The sequence below is a fragment of the Sinocyclocheilus grahami genome, unplaced genomic scaffold (genome assembly GCF_001515645.1).
Source record: "Sinocyclocheilus grahami isolate Dianchi unplaced genomic scaffold, SAMN03320097.WGS_v1.1 scaffold293.1, whole genome shotgun sequence".
NCBI classification, from domain to species: domain Eukaryota; kingdom Metazoa; phylum Chordata; class Actinopteri; order Cypriniformes; family Cyprinidae; genus Sinocyclocheilus; species Sinocyclocheilus grahami.
The window spans coordinates 838,539-862,983 of record NW_015505472.1 but is presented as its reverse complement, the minus strand read 5'-3'; the positions used below and the strand labels follow the sequence as shown (position 1 = coordinate 862,983).

General features: G+C 37.0%; 2 protein-coding genes across 11 annotated transcripts in view; both read right to left on the bottom strand.

The window, feature by feature from the left end:
* The window catches only part of LOC107600842 (dihydropyrimidinase-related protein 5-like), a 19,395-nt gene extending 9,462 nt beyond the window's left edge, over positions 1 to 9,933 (bottom strand). Inside the window, exons 1-2 of the mRNA XM_016292813.1 lie at positions 9,817 to 9,933; positions 5,906 to 6,187 (exon numbers count right to left, since the gene is read on the bottom strand). Coding sequence (XP_016148299.1) covers positions 5,906 to 6,166 — 261 coding nt within the window. The 5' untranslated portion in view covers positions 6,167 to 6,187; positions 9,817 to 9,933. The remainder of the gene's footprint in view (positions 1 to 5,905; positions 6,188 to 9,816) is intronic.
* Positions 9,934 to 13,247: 3,314 nt separating this feature from the next.
* Positions 13,248 to 24,445, bottom strand: part of LOC107600869 (DNA (cytosine-5)-methyltransferase 3A-like) — a 70,313-nt gene continuing 59,115 nt past the window's right edge. For 5 of the 10 annotated variants that reach the window (XM_016292842.1, XM_016292841.1, XM_016292843.1 and 2 more), the window contains 9 exons: positions 23,437 to 23,521; positions 19,842 to 19,987; positions 17,289 to 17,379; positions 16,305 to 16,453; positions 15,971 to 16,056; positions 15,816 to 15,885; positions 15,610 to 15,728; positions 15,497 to 15,526; positions 13,248 to 14,105 (listed from right to left, as the gene is read on the bottom strand). In XM_016292842.1, coding sequence (XP_016148328.1) covers positions 13,964 to 14,105; positions 15,497 to 15,526; positions 15,610 to 15,728; positions 15,816 to 15,885; positions 15,971 to 16,056; positions 16,305 to 16,453; positions 17,289 to 17,379; positions 19,842 to 19,987; positions 23,437 to 23,521 — 918 coding nt within the window. In that variant the 3' untranslated portion in view covers positions 13,248 to 13,963. The remainder of the gene's footprint in view (positions 14,106 to 15,496; positions 15,527 to 15,609; positions 15,729 to 15,815; positions 15,886 to 15,970; positions 16,057 to 16,304; positions 16,454 to 17,288; positions 17,380 to 19,841; positions 19,988 to 23,436; positions 23,522 to 24,445) is intronic. The other 5 variants (XM_016292848.1, XM_016292851.1, XM_016292847.1 and 2 more) reach the window with 3 other exon arrangements.

Genomic DNA, 24,445 nt, shown 5'->3' with positions numbered 1-24,445 from the left:
CCGGCACCGGTTTAGGGGCAGTCCTCTCCCAGCTCCGGGATGGAGAGGAACACCCCATAGTCTACATCAGCTGGAAACTCTCCCCCGCGGAGACCAGGTACGCCACCCTGGAGAAAGAGGCCCTGGCCATAAAGTGGGCAATCCTGGAGTTAAAGTATTACCTTTGGCGCCGCCGGTTCACCCTCGTCACCGACCATGCGCCCCTGCAATGGATGTCCTGGGCGAAGGACACAAACGCCCGGGTGACACGGTGGTTCCTCGCACTCCAGGACTTCAGGACTTCCAAGTACAACATCGGGCCGGGGCCGATCACGGGAATGCGGACGGTCTCTTCCGGGGCTGGTCCGGTTGGGCAGGTCTGGCAGGTAACCAGAAATTCCCCCCCCGTAATACCCCACAATGAGTTGTGTGTTTCCCCACAGGACGACGCCTAGGGGGGGGAATGTGGCGAGTAACCCGAGTCCAGATTAGCGTCGCCCTGGAAACACTGCTGCCACACTGATCACCGACGCACAACACCTGTGCGCAATGAGTGGCGCACCTGGAGCTCGTTCCCGCTGGCCTTAAAAGCCAGGAGAAGAGACACCAGCGGGAAGGCACCCCAGAGCTCCATGCGATATTAATGCTCATTTCTGATTGTTCACAGACTCCGAAGGCACCCTGGGAGAGGGATCTGCACCACGGCACTTCACCCCACGAGCACCGCGCTGAGACGGGCACCGAGCACCATTCCTCAGAGCACGAGTGATCAGTGTGTGGGCAATAAATCACCCTCCGGGGCTCTTTCGGTCAGTACCGAGTCTGTGTTCTCATTCACCCCGCGACAATATATATATATATAGCGAGAGAGAGAGCGAGAGCACCCTAACTAATTTAAGAAGCACCCTCAGTGATTTGATTCTGGAGCTGGGCCTGATTATGGGCATTAATATGGTGTTCTGGTAGTTGCCGCGATGCTCTGATTGTTGTTAGGGAATTGCAAGACTGTTTTTAAAGTGTTCTGCTGGTTGCTAGGATTTTTGATCATTTCTAGGTCATTGCTTAGGTAATCTGGTGGTTGCTAGGGAATTCATAGGCTGTTTTAAGGTGTTTTGGAGGTTTCTAGGGCATTATGGGCATTACTAGGGTGCTCTGGTTGCTGCTGTGATTATTCCTAGGGCATCGTAAGTGTTTTCTGGTGGTTGCCAGGGCATTGCTAGGTGGTTGCTGGGGAAAGGCTGTTTTAAGGTGTTCTTCTGGTTAGGATATACTGATTGTTTCTAGGTTCTTTGCAGGGTCGATCTGATTGTTGGAAGGGAATTACAAGGCTGTTTTTAAAGTGTTTTGCTGGCTGCTTGGATGATCTGATCATTTCTAGGTCATTGCTAGGGAATTCCTAGGCTATTTTAAAGTGCTTTGGCAGTTTTTAGGGTATTACAGGCATTACTAATGTGTTCTAGTGGCTGCTGGGATGATCATTTTTAGGGCATTGTAAGGCTGTTCTGATGGTTGTTTAGGGTGTTAAGGAGTTTTTTTTGGCTGTTTCACGTCTTTAGCAAAGACAGTGTTGGTTATCCACCAAAATATTATACAATAATAATAATATGAATTGCTCATAATGGCTTACCCAACTCCACTAATTAATATGCCACAATATCTGTCTGAGCATAATGTTTTACAGAAAAATACACAATTAGTAGAAGGCCTTTTTTCAGTACAAGGAAACAATGACTAACAGTTCAACCACAAAAAATGGTCCTCTTTAAAAGCATCTATCAGCTGACACAATCCAGGCAGCCACATCCACTGAAGGGGCATGTATTTATGCACCATTGTCTTACAGCACAATGGCACGAGTGAAAGGCTTTTGCAGCAGTCTTTGCAGCAGTGCTCCCGTATCTATGGAAACAGAATCTGATCTCCATTTGTCTCTGCGCCTGGCGAGTCTCATGGCGGTAGCGGGGAGGAGGGGGAAGAGAATGCCACTTGTGTTGCCAAGGCTAACAATAACAGCGCCGATAACAACTCTTTATTATTCGGAATAAGAGCGTGTATGTATTTGTGAGGGTGAATCGTGCCCTGCGGTTGATGGACCAGACTGTTTGTGTGTGTGTGCAATGCTCACTCTTGCATCTCAGTGTCTGCTAAGTGACCCATGGGATTTATTTAGGCAGGGCTGCTGAAGCGAGTGCATCTCTGCTTTTGAACTATTTATAAAACAAGAACAAATTAATGTGACATTAAATGGATGCTACATCACACATCATTTTAGTTTAGATCTTCCACTGTATAAAAATGCTTATCTGAAAAAAGAAAAAACTCATATTGCATAACATACAGTCATATAATGCAAAAAATAAAAATAAATCTAAATACATTTTTGAAAAACTGTGTAATACTCTAAGCAGTACTACCATAATAGTTAAAGAAGAACTTACTGAGTTGTTGTGCGATAATAGACCCCTGGCAGATGGTGGGAGCCACCCAAGGTGTGGGGGGTCCGAAGTCAAAAAATCAATCTTTTGCTTATGCTTTTTCTCTATATACCCCAACTGGAACCACTTCATATCATCTTAGTAGTGACAAAGCTGAAGCCTGAAGACATTTGAATAACCTCCCTTCTTTTACATTAGATTGAGCTAATCTACAAAAAAAAATCCTACATATGGGGAAAAAATAAGATATTGGGGTTTATTAAGAATTATTAAATTGTTACAACAACTTAGTAATTTGTTCCCTTGCATTCGGTAAATGGTGGTCACAATTGACCTAAATTAAAATGAGGGAATAAATTAATAAAACATTGCCACTAATTAAGTTTTGGTAATAAATTCCTAATTTGTGGCCACAATTTCTATTTTATCCCGCATGCTACATGTGATACTGCGTACTAATGAGACAATACAAAACATGATATTCTGGGCCTTTTTTTTGTGACAGTTGAGAAGGAAAAGAAAATAATTTTGCTGTAAGAAGGGATGGGACTGGTATGTGACACATGCCCATTCAAACCTGTTTTCCACATGAGCACCACGGCACTTGAAGAATTTACGAATTTACTGTTTAAATTAATTACATATTATTTTAGCGGGGATCAAAATATTCATAACCATGGCAACAGTGGTACAGTTAGCTAGTCGAATATGATTATCAGTCAACGTAAATCAGTATTTTACATCTGTAATGTGATATATTTCCAAGCAGTGTTGGTTAAGTTACTTTCAATAAGTAATTACTAATTACATCATCAATATTGTACTTAAATTAATTTTCTAATTACTCTGTCTGAAAATTAATTTAATTACTCAATAAGTAACTTAATTACTCAAATCAGTAATTACATCTTAAAATCCATATAAACCTTGATGCATAGACAATAGAAATGAAAATATTTATTATTTCAATTTGAGTCAAACAATAGTTTAGCCTTTTAGCTTTAAAACAACTGTAATACTCAAACATTTTAATAAAAAAAAATGTAACATTCTTTGGTTAACAAATTACTCTGCAAAATATCTGAATAACAAAAAAGCTTAAGAAAGGTTCAACATTACATGTATCAAGCTGTAAACATTAAACTTTTTAAAGTAATGAGTACAATATTTCATACACACTGACATAGTGTACATATATTGGCAGTCACTAATACTAATTTTGTCTACTCCTAACAAAAAAAACATCATGATTTTGTACTGTCATTCATGCACATATGCTTTGTTTTACAATATATAAACAACTTTCTGATATTTTATAGACTAAATTCTTATTGCTTAGCACATTATAAACATCGACATCCTAGACTGTAACATTCATCATGCTGCAGTGTAAACATTCACATTACTTTATATCTATATCGTATTATATCTCATATTTGTATTATATGATAGCAAAATATTTACATACTCGTATCAAACGACATTTAGCCTATATGAAATAAAAAGTTGCCTATTTATCTGAATGTATATCATATTTCAGCATATTTCACTCACTTTCACACATTTCAGTTTGGCAAGACAGTTTAAAGCCCAACCAGTAAAATTCGTACATAGATACAGATATGGCTGCAGAGAATGAGCTAAAATGGGAAAGACTGGGATTCTGGGATACCTCGCGTTGGTTTCATATGGATTACATAATCAGAGAATATTCGTTTTCGGTTTGAATTGGTTCATTTAAAAGTAGACACTTCAAGTTTTCTATAGACATATTTCTCAAGTCTGTGTGTCAAATATTCACCGAGTTTCAGTTCATTTTTGTGATGCGTTTCAGAAAGAAGTTCACGGAGACCGAGTTGGCTGAAAGCGCACCCTGTTTGTTTTGTTTATTTTACAAAGACACAGTGTTTTGTTGTTATTGTGAGTGTACACAAATAAAAGTAGACCCTTCACAGATTTGATTGATATCTTAGTCTTCTCTGTATCTGAGTATTTTAGGGTCTTTTCTGTTTTCAGTAAGGCTGGGTATCGAGTTCGATACTTTTTAGGCACCGACCGAAATGCCTCGATAACATCGACTATCGAAAAACATCTCGTCGTTCGGTACCAAATTTCGATACCTAAGGGGTTAATCTCATCAGCGTCAGTGAACCAATAAGCCTGCAGCACTAGCCGGTGTGTTCGACTAGAAGAGGTGCAGCGCAGATCGATCAGTGTTTGACATCCGCGAGGGCGATTCGAAAGCGCACGGAGCAGTCTGCTCTCTTTAGCTCTCGTGGTACTGTAATACACCGATCGGTCTGCACAGTCAGTCGGCATCAAATCGAACACACCTACTAGTTTAAACCGGTTACACTCAGAGATGTGGCACACACGTGAGACTGTAGTGCGAATGCGTCCCAGCCCCCTTAGATGTAAGGCTACATTTACACTGGTGCGTTTATGTTCTAAAATGAAAACGATCCTCGTCATACTGGCGTTTCCACTGTGTTTCAAGCCAGCTTCCCACTATCTCTGACAAACGACAGACCGGTCATTCAGTCATTCAGTTCCAATGGAGAGTAGTGCGGGAGCTGCGTGGAGTTCCGATCATATGCAGATGTCCGTTCATACTACACGACAGAAAGCACGTTACGTGAACATTCATGCAAATTGTAGCATCATGCTACATAAGACAATAAATAAGATTTATATTTACCGCTTTTACTCAAAACTCACTTTAAACCACCATCGAGTGTTTGTAATAACTTCTGATTGCCGTCTAATGTGTGTTTTGGCCATGTAATGTTGCTGAAATTAAATATGTTATTACCTCTGAGTCAGAGCAGCGATCATGGAAGAGAGAACACAGGCAGACAGCGCTGGAAGCTGCTAATGCTCATCAGTAAATCAGTGGAAAATAAATAGAAATCATGATTCTGTCTGAGCTATGCGTTTTAAAACGAACAAGCACTAGTGTAAATGTAGCCTAACAGATGTGTAAACTGAAGACTATTTGAGCTTTATTAAAACTATTTGCACTGATTTATTGTGTTGGTTACATTTTGTTCCTTTGTGCAGTGGCTCAGGAGATTTTGAGTTTGTATAAACATCAACAAGCTGAAAAATAAAACCAAAGTTTTATTTTTTTTTTTAGATAATGTAATCTTGTTAAGATTTATTTCATAAAATTGGTATCGAAAAAAAGTATCGCTCAGAACAATAAGTATCGAAGTCAATGTATCGGTATCGAACATTTTTGAATGATACCCAGCCCTAGTTATCAGGAAAAACTGCAAGTGTACGCACTGACGTGCAGAAGGTTAAAGAGGCTGCATTCAATTGGATGGATTTTTAAAAGACAAGGTTGTTGGAGGAGAGGGATTGAAAAATTAGGTCTTGATGATGGAGCAACACAAACTTTTTCTTTTGGAATAACATGCACTGATAAACAATTCTCAATAAGACCAATAACATGTAAGTCAATTCTGAGTTCATGCTGGCTTTCATACCTTGGTGCCGCTGTAGAAATCATCCGCGGTGCTGGCGTTCATGAAGCTCTCGTTCAGGTGAACACTGGTGTCAATGCCACCCGGAAGCACCAGCTTTCCTGTGGCATCGATAACCTTGGCCCCACCTGGGATCATCAGCTCCTTTCCCACTTGCTGGATAATGCCGTTCTCGATGTACACATCTGCTTCTTGTGTGAAGTCATCGTTCACCACTTTACCTCCCTTTATGAGAATGCGTAACGTTGCTGAGCTGGAAGACATGGTTCAACCTAAAAAAAAAATCTAAATCAAAAGACAAAGCGTTGATGTGTATTATATAACCCTATAGGGTCGTTATAACTCATTCAGTAATATTTCATATACTAATAATTAGGGATGTAACGATTCACTCAACTCACGATTCGATTCACAATTTTGATTTCATGATTCGTTTCGCGATTTTTTTTTTTTTTTACAAAATGAGATTTAAGACAAATTATAAATTAAATGTTTCATTTTATTATTGCTTGGACAAAATACTGTAAGTTTCTTTGTGAAATTGAAACAGAACACTATAATAATATACTAATATAGCACTTGTAAATTATTGCTCTTTTGTTGGTTTTGATTGCTTCTATTGTCTTCATTTGTTAGTCGCTTTGGATAAAAGCGTCTGCTAAATAACCAAATTTAAATATAACGTAAATGTAAATAATAAAACTAAATTGAAATTTTAAAACAAGCCCCAAATCAAAAAAGAAATATCTTCATATAAACAAACTAAGGCTTTGTCTGTGCTCTTTCCATTTAAAATTAGAGGCAACCACTGCATTTTAATCATGATCCAAACAAAGATGCTGCATACATGCAACATGAGCGATTATCGACCGATAATGATCGGTAGCCGATCAATCTGAGCTACCCTTAGTTTTTAATCTAAATTACATTGTATAATGTCAAAATTTGAAGCAAAAACAGAATGGTTTGACTTCAGTTTTGTGAAACTACGCATAAAAAATATCTGCATGAAACAGAAACAGCAGAAGAGCTTAATGAGACGCAGATTCACTCTCTGCCAGCAGGTGGCGCTTAAAAGTGTTTCCTTGGTTTCCGCTGTAAACACTTATTAACTTTAATATGTATTATACAGAGGCAAAAGGAAAATAAAAAATACCATCTAAACTTTTCGAAAGACAGTAAGGTCCCCTCAGACATACATTCATATAAACTCCTAGCCCTAATTGAATCGCAATTTGTTTAGCATCTCAACAGATTTGAATCGTCACATATTTAAATAGATTTTCAACCGGCTCGTGGTTAATCGTTACATCCAATAATTAATACTTTTATTCAGCAAGGATGCATTAAATTGATTAATTAATTGATAACAGTAAAGTTTTTTTTTCATTATTACAAAAGATTTCTATTTCAAATTAATGTTGTTCTTTTGAACTTTCCATTCAGCAACGATTCCTAAAAAAACGTATTATGGTTTCCACAAAAATATTAAGCAGCACAATTGCTTTCAACATTGACAATAATAAGAAATTAATCTTGAGCACCAATTCAGTATATTAGAATGGTTTCTGAAGGATCATGTGACACTGAAGAGTAATGATGCTGAAAATTCAGCTTGGCAATCACAGAAATAAATTACATTTTAAAATATATTCAATAGAAAACATGTATTTTAATATTTCACAATATTACTGTCTTTCCTTTTTACTGTATTTTTATCAAATAAATGCAGCGTATTTATTCATTTTAAATATAGTTACTACAGAAATGACCAGAAATGTTCTACTATCTTGAGATTATACTGATATTTCCAGGTTTTCTATGACCATGGGAAGTGGGAACCCTGTTTATATAATAATATACGCACCATACTTTTGGAATGACATCACATATCTTAACGGAGTGCTTGCAGCAAACCATTTTTCCACATTTGGTCTAAAGAAACCAACTATGTCCTTACTTGACATCCAAACAGGATCAATCATTCATATCAACAGCACAAATGTTCCACAACATTAGTTTAAAGAGGTTGCAAAGCATTACACCATTCTAGAATCTCACGTTAGCGGGTAAACTGACACCAGCATGTGTGATTATCTTCAGCTTGGCATGATTAGTCAAATTATCGACTCCAGCCTTTAAAATGGTAGTTACACATGAACATGTTAATTATTCATGACACATTAAAGGAATTTAAAACAGCACTGCAACAAATGTCCCAGTAATGTAACAAAACCTCAACATCCGATCTAACACACTACAGAAACAGGGTGTGTAAATCATATTAAATGCTCAAAAATGATCAGTGCAATTCTGACCCAGATTTTCCAGCGTTGCATGTGCAGGGATGTGGGATTGTTAGCAGGAAATATATGTAGGCTAGCAGCTGTTGCTGCACATTCCCTGCAGCACCGCACTTCCTTATGATCTAATCCCAAGTGAAAGCGTGTACGCGAGTCCACATTGCAAAGTGAGTCGGGGGCAGGTGTGTGCAGCATATTCACAGTATGGCGCTGCCCAGGGTTCCCCCACCCCCTGTTCTGAGCCCCTGATGGTGAATGGCATGTGTGTATGTGTGCAAGGAGGGGCTACTATGAAGCTGGAGAATAAGGGTGTGTCCTCAGACATCCTACTATAAAAAGAAACAGTACGGTGCATGAGCTACGTCTGTCTTGTCCTCACAACACAGCCCAGAGAAAAATTATTGGAGCATTTGTTCCTCGCCGTGACTCATGGAGGACTTCCTCAACAATGCCCCACTTTTGAACCGTGCCATATTCCATGAGATCCAGATGGCACTCTTCTGGGTAGTATGAAGTTCATGAAAACTTCTGATCTGTCTTGTGGAAACAACTTCCATTCAATAAAACAGGACAGGCCATTTAGTGCAATTTGAACTATTAGAGCAAAAATAATCAGTGCAATTAATAATGGAATATATATATATATATTTAAAATGTTAATTGTGGTAATGGGGAAAATAAATGGAATGAAAAGACAGAAAGAATATATGTAATATACATAATTTTAAATATTATTTTAAATTGCATACAAATATTTTAAATGATATAATGCATTCTACAAATTAAAATTAAAATATTTTACAAATTATTTTAGAATACATTATATTATTCACATGTTTTATGCTGAAACGTTCATTGCAGTAAAATGAAAGGAAGGAAATATAACATATATTTAATATTAACATTATACCGTATTAACCTATATTATTTCTGAATTGTCATGCTGGAATGTTTAAATACTTCTAGTTTGCAAAGCATGCATGCAGTCACGTGAAGTGTAAACATGACTATAAGAGGTATTTTATGACCATGTACACACATGCACATTTGTGCAATGCAGTGCATCAGTGTTGTCTTCTGATATGTAGATTGCATGAACAAGGCTTCATTTTAAGGCTGATGATGATGATGGTGATGAAGTAGACTCATCCCATTTGGACCATATCGAGGGTGTCACACAAAGGGGCGACCAAGCCCTTACTCTAAACAACACATTCAACACGCCTCAAGGCATCATGAAATGCCAAAGTTGGATTTTCAAAATGTATAAGGATATTACAACGGCTTCATAACGGAAATATCAGTTGTCGTGCGTGCGCTCGCGTTTAATCGTGTTTATTGCTGGTGGGCTCGAGCTGTTTGTGGATATACGACATCCACATTGATCGACTAGATTATTAAATACCGTCCAATCGATAGTTAAACAATTACCAGCTCGCATTAGGAATGATACTGTATAAGGGAAACACGAGACACAAGACTGGGAGATTCTTTCCATACCACAAAATTACAGGATTCCGAGCCAAGCAATATATCTCTGTGCTAGTCAGTGAGGAGTTTCTTAAAATAACTGACAAATGAATGCAAAATAGCGAGACATAGCACACTTACTTCCTTTGTTATATCCTTAAAAAGCGAGTTTCCTTCACTTTCAGCACTGGTGAACAATAAAGCCTGTTAGACGGTCAGGCAGGCAGACACACAGGCAGATGCTTCGGTAGACCTTGCAGCAGCATCCCCAGACAGTGAGAGCCGGGCGTTGACCAATCACAGGCGACATCCACAGCGATGGACTCAGCAGCGGCCAATGGCTTTGCAGTATGGGCGTGTCCTGTCGTCAGTGGTACGTACCATTTACACAGATTTACAGGGGATGGAACTGGATCATTAATGTGGCAACCGTGCAAACCAGACGAGATGGTCCTCACTGCAGAACACAAGATCCAGGGGGCGAGGTTGGATCCAGATCCAACTCCTCCCACCTTACATAAACCTAAACCTACCCGTCTCCACCCCCTGATCCCTAAATTTACCATCTCCACCCCCTAGATGTGGATCCAACCCCCTCCCCTGGAACTTTGTTCTGCAGTGAGTGGCTACTGGACCAGACCATGAAGTACTTGTTTTTATTTTATTTTTTATAAATATACATAAATATAAATTGTACAAATATAAATAATGTATAATATAGGTATACAAAGTATTATATCTATTTATTCTAGTTGTATCCATATTCTTACGCTTATAATAAATATAATTATTTAAATTCAAAAGTTCTGTCATTTCCGGAATAAAACCATTTTATATATATATATATATATAATATCATACAGATATACAAAGTATTACATATATGAAATACCATATTATAAAAAAACTAGAATAACTAGAAAACCTAGAATATCTATATAGTATAATCTCTAGAATATAATCTACTCATATTATAATTATTAAAATACATGCACACACACACAGGCATGCACGCACACACACACATATATATATATATATATATATATATTATGTGTCCTTTCCATAATATTATATTGAAATCTTGGATAAAATGTATATATTTTTAGAAGTTAAATGTTATTTAACTAATAATGATATACAATTAATAATCTAATGAATAATCATATATCATTTTATGGTAAATACTTGCAAAGAAAACAAACAACGTTTTCACAACAAAAAAAAACAATACTTTTATTCAAGTATTCTCCAGCACAAGTACATAAAGAGCCTTTTTTTCTTCGTTCTGGGCACATAACGAAAGAAAGGGGGAGAGGTTGGCGAATGATTGCTACATTTGCTGTATGAGCTGATGGCAAAAGAAGAGAAGGCCTGAAAAAAGTTTCTATGACAAACAGAAATATATCACAAATATCAACAGTGTCACTGAGATATACAGAAAGCCTGTAAGGAGAGCAAACAAGAAGCTGTTACAGCCAAATGCATATATTTATATATAGACCCAAAGAAAGCAAATGAAATTGAGCAAAACAGAGAAGAACTAACTACGAAACAAAAGAGGATGGAGGGCTGGATATATGGCATGGAATGTAGGACTTTCAAATAGCAATTCTGCCTGGATATTAAGCAAGTACATGTTAACAGCAAAATTTATTACATTTTTTTTATTTCCCATTATGAGTACATGATCCCACAGATAAGCACCAACTACAGCAATGTCTATTCTAAAACAATATAAGTATCTTTCATCATTTATCATTATTTTTTCAAGTACAAAGTTAAAATGCCTTTGTTAATATCTTTATATGAGAGAGTAAAATAATAGTGCTTCTCCAATACTACAAGAAACAATCAGACAAGTTTACTTATTTTCCAAATACTATATTTTTCTCAATTAGATAAAATGTTTAGCACCATAGGAAACACCTACAATCCCTCTCTTAGTACTTAAAAAAGAATTAAAAAGCAAATCGAAACACACTTTTGTATGTAGGGCTGTGCAGTAAAGATGGGACTGTTAAAATCACTTAGCGAACTCATTCTTTAGTTTTATCCTCTGTTCGACATATATAAATATGAATTACAAAAGACACCCTGCTGCTTTATAGCTTATGTCAATTAGCCTGTTGCCATTTTGTCAATTACCCCCTCTTGCGATTTGAGTGCTGTTTTGATTCTATGATATATATTAGCAAAGAATTATATTTGTACATCTCATAGGTCATTAAAAAAAAAAAGCAACAGACGATTTCTATGTACAAAATGTACAAAAAGAAAAAAATCTGGGCATCGATGAAATTTGGGAAAATAAGAAACAAAACTTTGCTGAACATGACAAATGTAAAGGTATGCAAGCAATGCAATGCCTTACAAGAAGAGCCTAATAAGGATTTCACTAGAGCCCGTTTCTAACCAGATTCACAAATTTAGCCTACATATAGCTTGCGTGAAAATTAAAAAAGCAACAGACGATTTCTATGTACAAAATGTACAAAAAGAAAAAAATCTGGGCATCGATGAAATTTGGGAAAATAAGAAACAAAACTTTGCTGAACATGACAAATGTAAAGGTATGCAAGCAATGCAATGCCTTACAAGAAGAGCCTAATAAGGATTTCACTAGAGCCCGTTTCTAACCAGATTCACAAATTTAGCCTACATATAGCTTGCGTGAAAATTAAATTATTGACATGGTCAACATTCACCATTGGCAAACATAATAATGTTTTCAGATCTACGCTAGGGACCAGACGTAGTTAACTACTTTTCCTACAGTGATATTTAACAAACACACTCACTTTGGGATTATATAGCAGTAAGAACCGTGAGCAGACACCATTTCTCGAAGCGAGTTATGATAAAGCGACTCCGTAGCACATGGAAACATGAGAGCGGTGCTATTGGAATTCGGCCCCGTCACCACCGGCGCGACAGACGGAGTGATTCTATCCTAGCTCAATCGTTCACATCTATTGGCACAGCCCTACTGTACACAACAAAGTATTACCTTGTATAACGGCAAGAAATTCACATCATTAAAAATAACCAATTCACAAGAATCAAGGAGAAAGATTTAAAAAAAAATATCAAAGAAATAAAGACGTATACATATACAAAAGTGCTCGATATTGTTGGTAACACAGCACAAAAAATTGCTAGTAAAAGGTAGAAGAGCATTGTGAAGCCGCACCTTTAAAGTTTGCACCTGACTGAGAATAGCCTGCGGACGCCGCAGTTGAAGGCTGATTCACCTGGCCGACAATATATATGACCGACGCCATTCTTCCTGCGGCCGCCACGCATGCTAAGAGTTGTACAGTAATGATTCTGGCCTGTGTGACCCTTCAAAAAAAGTAGCTCACCACAGCCTTTGTTTTCAAGGTATGGATGACAAAAACATCACCGCCCATGTGGCTGGTTTCATACGTTCGGATTGCAGGCATACTGAAGGAAGCAGACCTCAAAGATTGAAAGGCTGAGGCGTGTTTTTTGTCTTTATTTTGAAAAGAGCACCAGAGAATATTGTACAAAAATGCTGTAAAAGATATAAAATGAGATGTGGCAGACCCTTTTTTTTTTTACGGTTTCAGTCGTTCGTTTTCCCTGGCGACGGTACAAAACGTGACCCCATGATCTTTTTTCGAGTAGTAGCACCACATGAGTTGCAATGTTTTTCACCACCTTGAAGCACCATATTGTCACCTATTACAGTAGTACCTTTATTACCTTCAGTTATGTATAGAAACTGTAAACAAAGAGGTATTTGTGATCTGGTGTTTTGGATTGGTTAAGACAGAGCTCCCCTGATCCTAAGAGAAAGACTTTTTTCCCCGCTCTAACCAAGGCTCAGACGCTGAAGGAGAGGAAAGGCGCGCACCATGAGAATTAGATCAATCCACGACCCGATAGTCGAAAATTCAGGAGTCGAAATGCTTGGGTGAACTAAATGCGATTTCCGTCTCATCGAATTTCTCGTTTCTGCCTTGGATTATAACATCGTCTCTCAGTGCCTTAAAAGGAGGCCTTGTCTCAAGTATAGCTTGCACACATAAATCAATTAAAATACCAGATAACACTGCTAAACTGTAAAACTAATAATAATAAAAAAAATTAAATAGAATTAAACAAAGAGTCAATTATTCCAAACCAGAAGAAAAAAATCGAAACAAAACATGAAATACCTATTTTTCTGATGTCGAACTTGCAAATAACATACGAGAGCTTGGTTTCAAAGCTCTTGGTATAACTTCGGTTTAGATTTTTCTCATCTGTACTGGATTTGAGTTCAGACGCAGGCGAAATACTCTTTGAGTGGTGCAAACAAGTGACGGATGACCGGGACGCTCCACGACCTTCCCAGCAGCCTCTGCCTGGCCAGACGACTCATGTTTGACACGTCTGTGTAATGGACAGGGAAGCCGAACACCCTGAAAAGAGGTGAAATGGGCAGAAATTTTGTTCAAATATATTCACAAGTGCAATACTCTTGTGATATAAATAAACAGATTATGAATAATCTAGAACAGTTTATTGCAACTTTAGTTTTATAGATACAGAATATCATACAGGATGAATTAAAGGACATTAAATTGATCAAAAGTGATAGCAAAAAGCTGCAAAAATATTATATTTCAAATAAATGCTATTGTTTTATTCATCAAAGAATCCTGGGAAAAAATATTACAGCTTACACAAAAATAATAATATAATATAATAAGATATATAATAAAATAAGAAATGTTTTAAGCATATTAGAATGATTTCTTCTTTTAAATGATAATCTTACAGTTTTCACTTTAAGAAGTAAACTGCTAGTAGCAGAAAAAATTGTAATAAAAATGGACCAAAAAAATTGGGCCAAACATATTGATGACCCATCTTGTGCTCAGGGACATAATACAAAGTTCTGTCCAACAAAAAGCCCTTTTGAATAATAATGTCAAGTGGGTGATCACAAGTGGTCAGCGCTACATGCTGGTGTAGACGGAGTACTAAACATTTTGTGTAGCAATCATTTAAACCCCATTAAAGGACAGACACATGTGGCTACATCGCATGTGTAGTATAATCGCTGATCTGTTCTGATATCCACACTGATATCACCTGTCAACCATGTACTGTACTAAAACAAGGGTTTTATACTTCACTGGTTATGTGTGGCTTTAAAAGAAAATACTTTCTGTCAGAAAAATTGGGGAAAGTTTGTATATATACATCAGTGTTGTTTTAGTATCATTGGGATATTATTATATTTTTTAAATATTTGAATACATTGCCATTTTTATATTTTCTGTTTTCATTTTTTTTAAATGAAAGTTTTGATCATTTTATTGTGTGTTTTTGTCATTTTAATTATTATTTATTTAAGTTTAACAGAAAGTTTTTATTTACCTTTAATTCAGTTTTAGTTTTAGTTATTATAGTATCACGAACAGCTTGTAACACTCCAAAGAGAAAGGAAAACTTGAAATCGCATCATATGACCCCTTTAAAGTAAATGAAGCAACGTGTCGACTTGCTTTTTCTGTCTTAACTGACCCCTTATGGTTAAATCTCCGAAAAGGATTTTAATACCAGGTATAAATATAAACAGAAATATAATCAAGCCATGTTAAAATATATCAAAACAGGAAGAAAATTGTGTTTGTCAAACCATTTCATGGTGTATATAAATGTTTACATCAATGCATATCAATGGATTACATAAGACATGTCTCATTGTATTGATATGTAGTCATATTCTGTTCTACTGAGTAAGATATGGTTTTAGTCAGCCAGTAGATGACTGATGATTCAATCAATATGAGATAAAACTCACTGTTCACTGCAGCAGGTCCTCGGGATCTCTCTGTTGAATAAATGTCAGTGTGACATTTCACATTTACATTTGGGCTTATAGCTTAGAACTTTTTAAAAGGCATTTCGTCATACCTCTCCATCTCAGTGCACCACAGGATGTCCTCTTTGTCTTTCATGAAGACAGGGAAGTGCTGGTCTTTGCCTTGCTTAATAGAATTAGACCGAGTGGTGATGGTCCGCACTTTATCAAACTGTAAAAGACGTGAAAAAGAACTGCTATTTTTGATGATTTACAAAGCTTTATCCAGAAATCAATCGAGGGTTGGTCTAAGAAGCACCTTAGCTGTCCTGCCATGCTCCAAACAGTCTTGAAGGTCCAGTTTATCAGTGCACATGGCGGTCAATGGTCTGACAGGAGAAGGAAATAAAGTGGTAAAATGATAAAGTGAGAGATTAAATAATGAAATGAATGAAGTGTCCACGTCTAACTAACCTGTACATGCCAGGCAGGTTACCCCAAAAGTAGCGAGCTCTGTGGGCAGCAGACACCTCCTTGGCATCAATCATCACTGGGTTGCACTGTGATACATAAACAAATAAATCTCAAAAATAATAAAATAACAATAATTTAAATTTAAATTTTATCCTAAACATTTGTAATATTGACCCTAGCAAGCATATGAGGGGTTCATTTGTTTCTACACCGCAGGTCCTTTTACCACTAGGTGACAGCAAAACCCACTGGTTTATATTAAAGCCCCTCTGACAGTCTAAGACATATTCAGCAGCACGGCTTAATCGTCATGTTTAAATGGTCGATCGCACACCTCTAAAAAGCGAGAGATGTCCCTCTTGTCGCTGACGCCCATGGCCACCACATTCTCAAAGAGCCAGAAGAACGGCCTGTGATCTCCCTCTTTAGGTCGGGTCTCATGTAACAGCCGGTAAAACTCGAAGAAGAGTCGACCAGTGCCCTCTGAAAGACAAAAAACAAGATTGAAAAACATTAAAACTCAATATGACAACCATCATAAAAATGCACAAATATGTAAGCTGTGTTCTAAATATATACACTACCGTTCAAAAGTTTGAGGGGTGGTAATATTTTGAAAATAAATAAATAAATGCTCACCAAAGTCTGCATTTATTTGATAAATATGGTAAAAACAGTAATATTGTGAAATATTATTACTTAACTTATTATTATTCAACTAATTGTTTCCTGTTTGAATATATTTTAAAATGTAATTTATTCATGTGATGCAAAGCTGAATTTTCAGCAGCCATTACTTCAGTGTCACATGATCCTTCAGAAATCATTCTAATATGCTGATTTGGTACTGAAGAAACATCTCTTAATCTTATTATTATCAATGTTGAAAACAGTTGTGATGCTTAATATTTTTTTTCAGGATTCTTTGATAAATAAAATGTTTAAAAGAACAGCTTTTATATATATACAGTGGGTACGGAAAGTATTCAGACCCCCTTAAATTTTTCACTCTTTGTTATATTGCAGCCATTTGCTAAAATCATTTAAGTTAATTTTTTTTCCTCATTAATGTACACACATATATATATATATATATATATATTGTAACACAAAAGTCTATACTGTAACTTTTGATCAATTTAATGTGTTCTTGCTGAATTTGGAAAAGTTATTAAAACATTTTTTAATTTCTTAAAAAAAAAAAATCTTACAGACCCCAAAGTTTTGAACAGTATTTTAAAGAGTAAACATACTTTACTTGTAGTCACATACTATTGAAAAGACTAAGGCTAGAACACACAGCTGAATAAACTCCTACCGTAGAGACCTTTTCTTGCTGGATTCACTATGGACAAGTCATTGCATGGGCTTCCACCGATGACGAGATCAAAAGGACCCCATTCCTGGATCTGTGGAAGAACCACATTAGACAAAGATTAGACAAAAGGAAAAAAACTAAAGAAAGATTGATCAATATGAAATGTTATGGTCTGTATGAGCCTATATCCTCCTGAAGAAGACAAGAAAAAGAGTTTTAAGAATGTATTATTTTTTCATTCATCACAATGTTTAGACCATAAGAAAAAAAATAAAGGAAAAATAACATTTTATTTATATGTTACGCTGTGGCCTCTATAAAGGACACCAGGACTTTAAAAAATAAAAATAAAAAGACATGAATAGACAAAAACAGTGGAATTTTTTTTAATCACCAATCACATTTTTTTTTATATACCAAACTTTGTATAAAGATGATTCTCAAATAGGTTATGAGAGATATAACAGAAGGATTTTATATACCATTTCGCTTTATGCAATATGTGTGTGTAAAATGGCCATAAACGGTTTTCCCATCATATACAATGTATCTATACACTGTATCTAATTTGCATATTATTGTGTTTTTGGGGCAACGTATAATGAAAAAAGAAGTGTAATAATGGGAGTATAATTGGCAAGCTTTTCATAATAATATCTAATATTTAATAGGAATATCGATACATAATTTCTTTCCCTATTCACTTGTACCGTCTCCCAAAATGCGCAATAAACATGCTACAGTGGACATGAATGAAATCGATGTCCTGTTTCATAAAAGAAAGTCATATTTTGATTTGAAACCCCATAACATTTTCCTGAGATAAACAATTAGTCAGCTATAAATGATCATTACAACATATTATTATTTTTCCATAAGGGTATTCAATTTGATGACTAAATTAATGTCAGCCATTTTTAAGAACCAAGGAGAGGGAGTGATCATGGTGAAACGTCCAAACATGTGGTATCTCTGAATGTGCTCTTTACAAGACACCCAGAATTACAACTGTGACATGTAAGGTCTCAGAAAAATTTGCTAAAATATAATGCCCTCTACAGAGGACAAAGCTGCATGGACTAATTGGAAAACGAACTATATAGTTTTAACCTGATTTAGTTTGATTTAGTTTAAATTGATATAGTTTTAACCTGAAGAAGCCTTTTTATGATACCATTACTGTCAAAAGTTATTGATAATGGTCAACAGTTATGAAGATTTCCGTTTTTTGTGCAGTAGACAAGAGCTGTATTTAAAAACATTGCTGCCGCCAAGGAACCAAGATGGCCTAAGTGTACAGACTTGCTTTAAAATAACTTCACCAGTAAACTGAGGTGAAGGATGATGCTTACGTTTTTCCGGGAGACGTTTCTCACATCACCCACATACATGATGTGTCCCTGGTGCCGAACGATACCCACAGTGATGGAGTGCTCGCACACTTCTGAGGCCACGTAACGCTCCACCTGGTTTTTTTTATATACCAAACTTTGTATAAAGATGATTCTCAAATAGGTTATGAGAGATATAACAGAAGGATTTTATATACCATTTCGCTTTATGCAATATGTGTGTGTAAAATGGCCATAAACGGTTTTCCCATCATATACAATGTATCTATACACTGTATCTAATTTGCATATTATTGTGTTTTTGGGGCAACATATAATGAAAAAAGAAGTGTAATAATGGGAGTATAATTGGCAAGCTTTTCATAATAATATCTAATATTTAATAGGAATATCGATACATAATTTCTTTCCCTATTCACTTGTACCGTCTCCCAAAATGCGCAATAAACATGCTACAGTGGACATGAATGAAATCGATGTCCTGTTTCAGATTTTCATAATAATATCTAATATTTAATAGGAATATCGATACATAATTTCTTTCCCTATTCACTTGTACCGTCTCCCAAAATGCGTAATAAACATGCTACAGTGGACATGAATGAAATCGATGTCCTGTTTCATAAAAGAAAGTCATATTTTGATTTGAACCCCCATAACATTTTCCTGAGATAAACAATTAGTCAGCTATAAATGATCATTACAACATATTATTATTTTTCCATAAGGGTATTCAATTTGATGACTAAATTAATGTCAGCCATTTTTAAGAACCAAGGAGAGGGAGTGATCATGGTGAAACGTCCAAACATGTGGTATCTCTGAATGTGCTCTTTACAAGACACCCAGAATTACAACTGTGACATGTAAGGTCTCAGAAAAATTTGCTAAAATATAATGCCCTCTACAGAGGACAAAGCTGCATGGACTAATTGGAAAACGAACTATATAGTTTTAACCTGATTTAGTTTGATTTAGTTTAAATTGATATAGTTTTAACCTGAAGAAGCCTTTTTATGATACCATTACTGTCAAAAGTTATTGATAATGGTCAACAGTTATGAAGATTTCCGTTTTTTGTGCAGTAGACAAGAGCTGTATTTAAAAACATTGCTGCCGCCAAGGAACCAAGATGGCCTAAGTGTACAGACTTGCTTTAAAATAACTTCACCAGTAAACTGAGGTGAAGGATGATGCTTACGTTTTTCCGGGAGACGTTTCTCACATCACCCACATACATGATGTGTCCCTGGTGCCGAACGATACCCACAGTGATGGAGTGCTCGCACACTTCTGAGGCCACGTAACGCTCCACCTGGATACCCAGCTCCTTCAGAACCAGCAGCCCTGGCATAATCACAAACACCATGACAATCTACAACTAACTTGTTTTTTTTGTGCTAATTAGTGGACAGTTTCATTGTAGCATGCAAGAGTGATTAGTCACATGGCATGTACGGCTCATGTGATTGGCTCAAAACAACCCGGCTGCAGAACTGAGCGCCCATGAACAAAGATGGCGGATTTCAAATCCCATTCTTCGAGGTGGTACTGAATGCAAACGGATGCTTTTCTTCAGTTATAATAGACGTCCTTGCTTCGAACATGCCTATGATCCCCTGTCAAAGATGCCAGGCCGCTAGGTTTAAAAGCTCGGTCACGTTAGCAAAATGTCAACGTAGTTTTCCAGGCCAAAAATGTTCACTGTCACTTTCAAACCGAGCATCAACTTGAACCCATTGCGAAATCTGCGTGAGGAAGTCTTTTGCCCTTATGCGAAATTCCCGATTGTGTAAATTCAAATGACTGGATTTCAAATGTGACCGCAACTTGGCAGCTAGTTTCTTGATGGATTTAAAATTATATTATAGTGAAAGTTTCACAGAGTATTTAATAACCAGCTAAATCACTCTTGTCCGGCAAATATGCATACGCCACATAACAATTAGGCTTTAATGGCAAACGTGGACCATTCTAGAGGGTCGAAACTGCGATTGCAGTTAATCCTAATAGTAAAATCACACATTAGAACGTGAGCAGTACAGCAGTATTGACGGGCGGCCAGTATAACAGTTAAGCTAAGTGCACTTTAAAAGCCAGGATGAGTGTAATGTGATCAGCACTATTTTCTGCTGAGAGGATGAAAGGAAGGGCGGACATTCTTCACTAACCTGTTGCGATCCCATCAAAAAGTGACAGGACGCGAATGGGTTTTCTCTCCTCTGCCAAAACCGGAGGGTAGAGCTTTGGTGGTGCCTGAAAGAGAAGAAAGTAGACAGAGTGAAGAAGGGGGGTGGACGAGAGACGGACAAGACAGACAGAGAGAGAGAGGCCTTTAAAGCACACTGCTCTGGTAATGAAAGAGCACCTGTCTGTACATACTGTCTGAAACTAACAAAGAGGCCTTTACGTTAAACCAGTCCAGTAACAAGGGGTTATTGTTGAGCGCCTGTACAATAAACGTAGTATCACCGGCCAGTTTCATTAACCATTTTCTCGTGATTAAGTGTGGCTGCTTATCTGTGGTCTTTGTTAAACGTCTTAGTATTCAATAACGCTAACAATAGCAAACGCTCACTAACCTGTACTGTAATCCATTTAAAGAGTGCAGTGTGTAAGCTAAAACTCTATGATGTTAAGATGTGTACTCAACGCACAAAGCACTGTGACTGTAACACTCTCTGGCTGCTCTTCAGCACACTGGCCGTTAGCCAAGCTGCTCTTTCACATGGTCTGGAAAGCAAATGGTTTGGGAGTCATATAATTACATAATAAAACTCTCAAACCATTCACGTTTAAACCACACCAGTTTTGACTAAAATGGTCACAGCTGCTCAAACAATGCAGTATTTATGGCTGTGAAACGTAAATAAGAAAACAAAATACACCTTTCTTTGGGTTTGTAATCTTTAGACATATTGCGGTGCTTCAAAATGATTTCCCAATGTGATTCCTTGGTTTCCACACCTTTTCATCAACACATTTCCATGATTTTTCTGTGACTGAACTCTAAAAGAGTCATTTACTGCCAATGTCATTTCTAGAGCTGAATATGAATAGAAAAATCTATATTCACTACAGATATTTCCATGACTTTTCCAGGCCTGGCAATCACAAACTGAAAATGGCCTGATATTGCCAGAGTTTCTGTGAGAATCCTGACTGTTGTTCACTCAGACAAGCTTCAGAACATCTCATAGGAAGGAAGAGAAGATCTGAAAAGTGTAGGCTACTTTAGACTAGTGTACTTAAGTGGTAAAAATGTAATTTACACTACTGATTTGTTAAATAAATACTTCTATTCAGCAAGAATGCATTAAATTTATCAAAAGTAACAGTAAAAGGCATCTATAATGTTACAAAAGATTTCTAATAACGACTGTTTTCAACACTGATAATAATAATAAATGTTTCTTGAACACCAAATCACCATTTAAGAATGGTTTCTGAAGGGTCACGTGACACTGAAGACTGGAGTAATGACTGTTGACAATTCAGATTTGCCTTCACAGGAATAAATTACATTTGAAAATATAAAAACTGAAAAATTTCACAATATTATTGCTAGGGCTGGGCGATATAGCTAAAAAATGTATCAACGATATAATGTTTCATATCGTTCGGTATCGATAATTATTGACATTTTTATAACCTTTTTTAAAACAAAGAGCAATAGAAAAAAATGTTTACATTCAACCACTGTATTTTTCTAATGTTTTATATGCAGATTAAATAGGTTAAACTTTTGGCTTGTTTCCCCAGGCCACAGGAGGGCGCAATGAGCAAAATAATGCAGCACATTAAATTGCAACGCAATTTATAAAAAACATCTATTAAAAAAACGTGCATTACATGTAAATGAACTCATATAAATCAAATATAATTTCGTAAATTGCATAAACAATTATGAACAAAACAGCGTCACATATTTATGCATTGCTTAAAGGGTTTGTTCACCCAAAAATGAAAATTAGCCCATAAATTACTCACCCTGAAATCATCCTAGGTGTATATGACTTTCTTCTTTCAGACGAATCCGGTCAGAGTTATATTAAAAATTGTCTTTGATCTTTCAAGCTGTTTAATGCCACTCAGCGGGTGCTGCATGCATCAGTCCAAAAGCACTTAATTAAAATGATGGGCGTGTCTCACACGGCGCCGGGGGGTGAACAAAGGCCTTCTGTAGCGAATCGATGCATTTTTGTACGATTTTTGGACGAAAAATATCCATATTCAAAACGTAAAAATCACTTTAATGTAGCTTGCGCTCACTGTTGTACACTGGAAGCAGTTCCGGGCGGATGACGTATGGAGGTCGGCTTTGCGCATGCGCCGCTCAGAAGTGATGCACGCGGAAGCGCAGGGCAGAGTTAAAAACAAAACAACGGTCACTAATTAGAAGTACAAAACGAGGAGTGTAAATTCAAATGACTGGATTTCAAATGTGACCGCAACTTGGCAGCTAGTTTCTTGATGGATTTAAAATTATATTATAGTGAAAGTTTCACAGAGTATTTAATAACCAGCTAAATCACTCTTGTCCGGCAAATATGCATACGCCACATAACAATTAGGCTTTAATGGCAAACGTGGACCATTCTAGAGGGTCGAAACTGCGATTGCAGTTAATCCTAATAGTAAAATCACACATTAGAACGTGAGCAGTACAGCAGTATTGACGGGCGGCCAGTATAACAGTTAAGCTAAGTGCACTTTAAAAGCCAGGATGAGTGTAATGTGATCAGCACTATTTTCTGCTGAGAGGATGAAAGGAAGGGCGGACATTCTTCACTAACCTGTTGCGATCCCATCAAAAAGTGACAGGACGCGAATGGGTTTTCTCTCCTCTGCCAAAACCGGAGGGTAGAGCTTTGGTGGTGCCTGAAAGAGAAGAAAGTAGACAGAGTGAAGAAGGGGGGTGGACGAGAGACGGACAAGACAGACAGAGAGAGAGAGGCCTTTAAAGCACACTGCTCTGGTAATGAAAGAGCACCTGTCTGTACATACTGTCTGAAACTAACAAAGAGGCCTTTACGTTAAACCAGTCCAGTAACAAGGGGTTATTGTTGAGCGCCTGTACAATAAACGTAGTATCACCGGCCAGTTTCATTAACCATTTTCTCGTGATTAAGTGTGGCTGCTTATCTGTGGTCTTTGTTAAACGTCTTAGTATTCAATAACGCTAACAATAGCAAACGCTCACTAACCTGTACTGTAATCCATTTAAAGAGTGCAGTGTGTAAGCTAAAACTCTATGATGTTAAGATGTGTACTCAACGCACAAAGCACTGTGACTGTAACACTCTCTGGCTGCTCTTCAGCACACTGGCCGTTAGCCAAGCTGCTCTTTCACATGGTCTGGAAAGCAAATGGTTTGGGAGTCATATAATTACATAATACAACTCTCAAACCATTCACGTTTAAACCACACCAGTTTTGACTAAAATGGTCACAGCTGCTCAAACAATGCAGTATTTATGGCTGTGAAACGTAAATAAGAAAACAAAATACACCTTTCTTTGGGTTTGTAATCTTTAGACATATTGCGGTGCTTCAAAATGATTTCCCAATGTGATTCCTTGGTTTCCACACCTTTTCATCAACACATTTCCATGATTTTTCTGTGACTGAACTCTAAAAGAGTCATTTACTGCCAATGTCATTTCTAGAGCTGAATATGAATAGAAAAATCTATATTCACTACAGATATTTCCATGACTTTTCCAGGCCTGGCAATCACAAACTGAAAATGGCCTGATATTGCCAGAGTTTCTGTGAGAATCCTGACTGTTGTTCACTCAGACA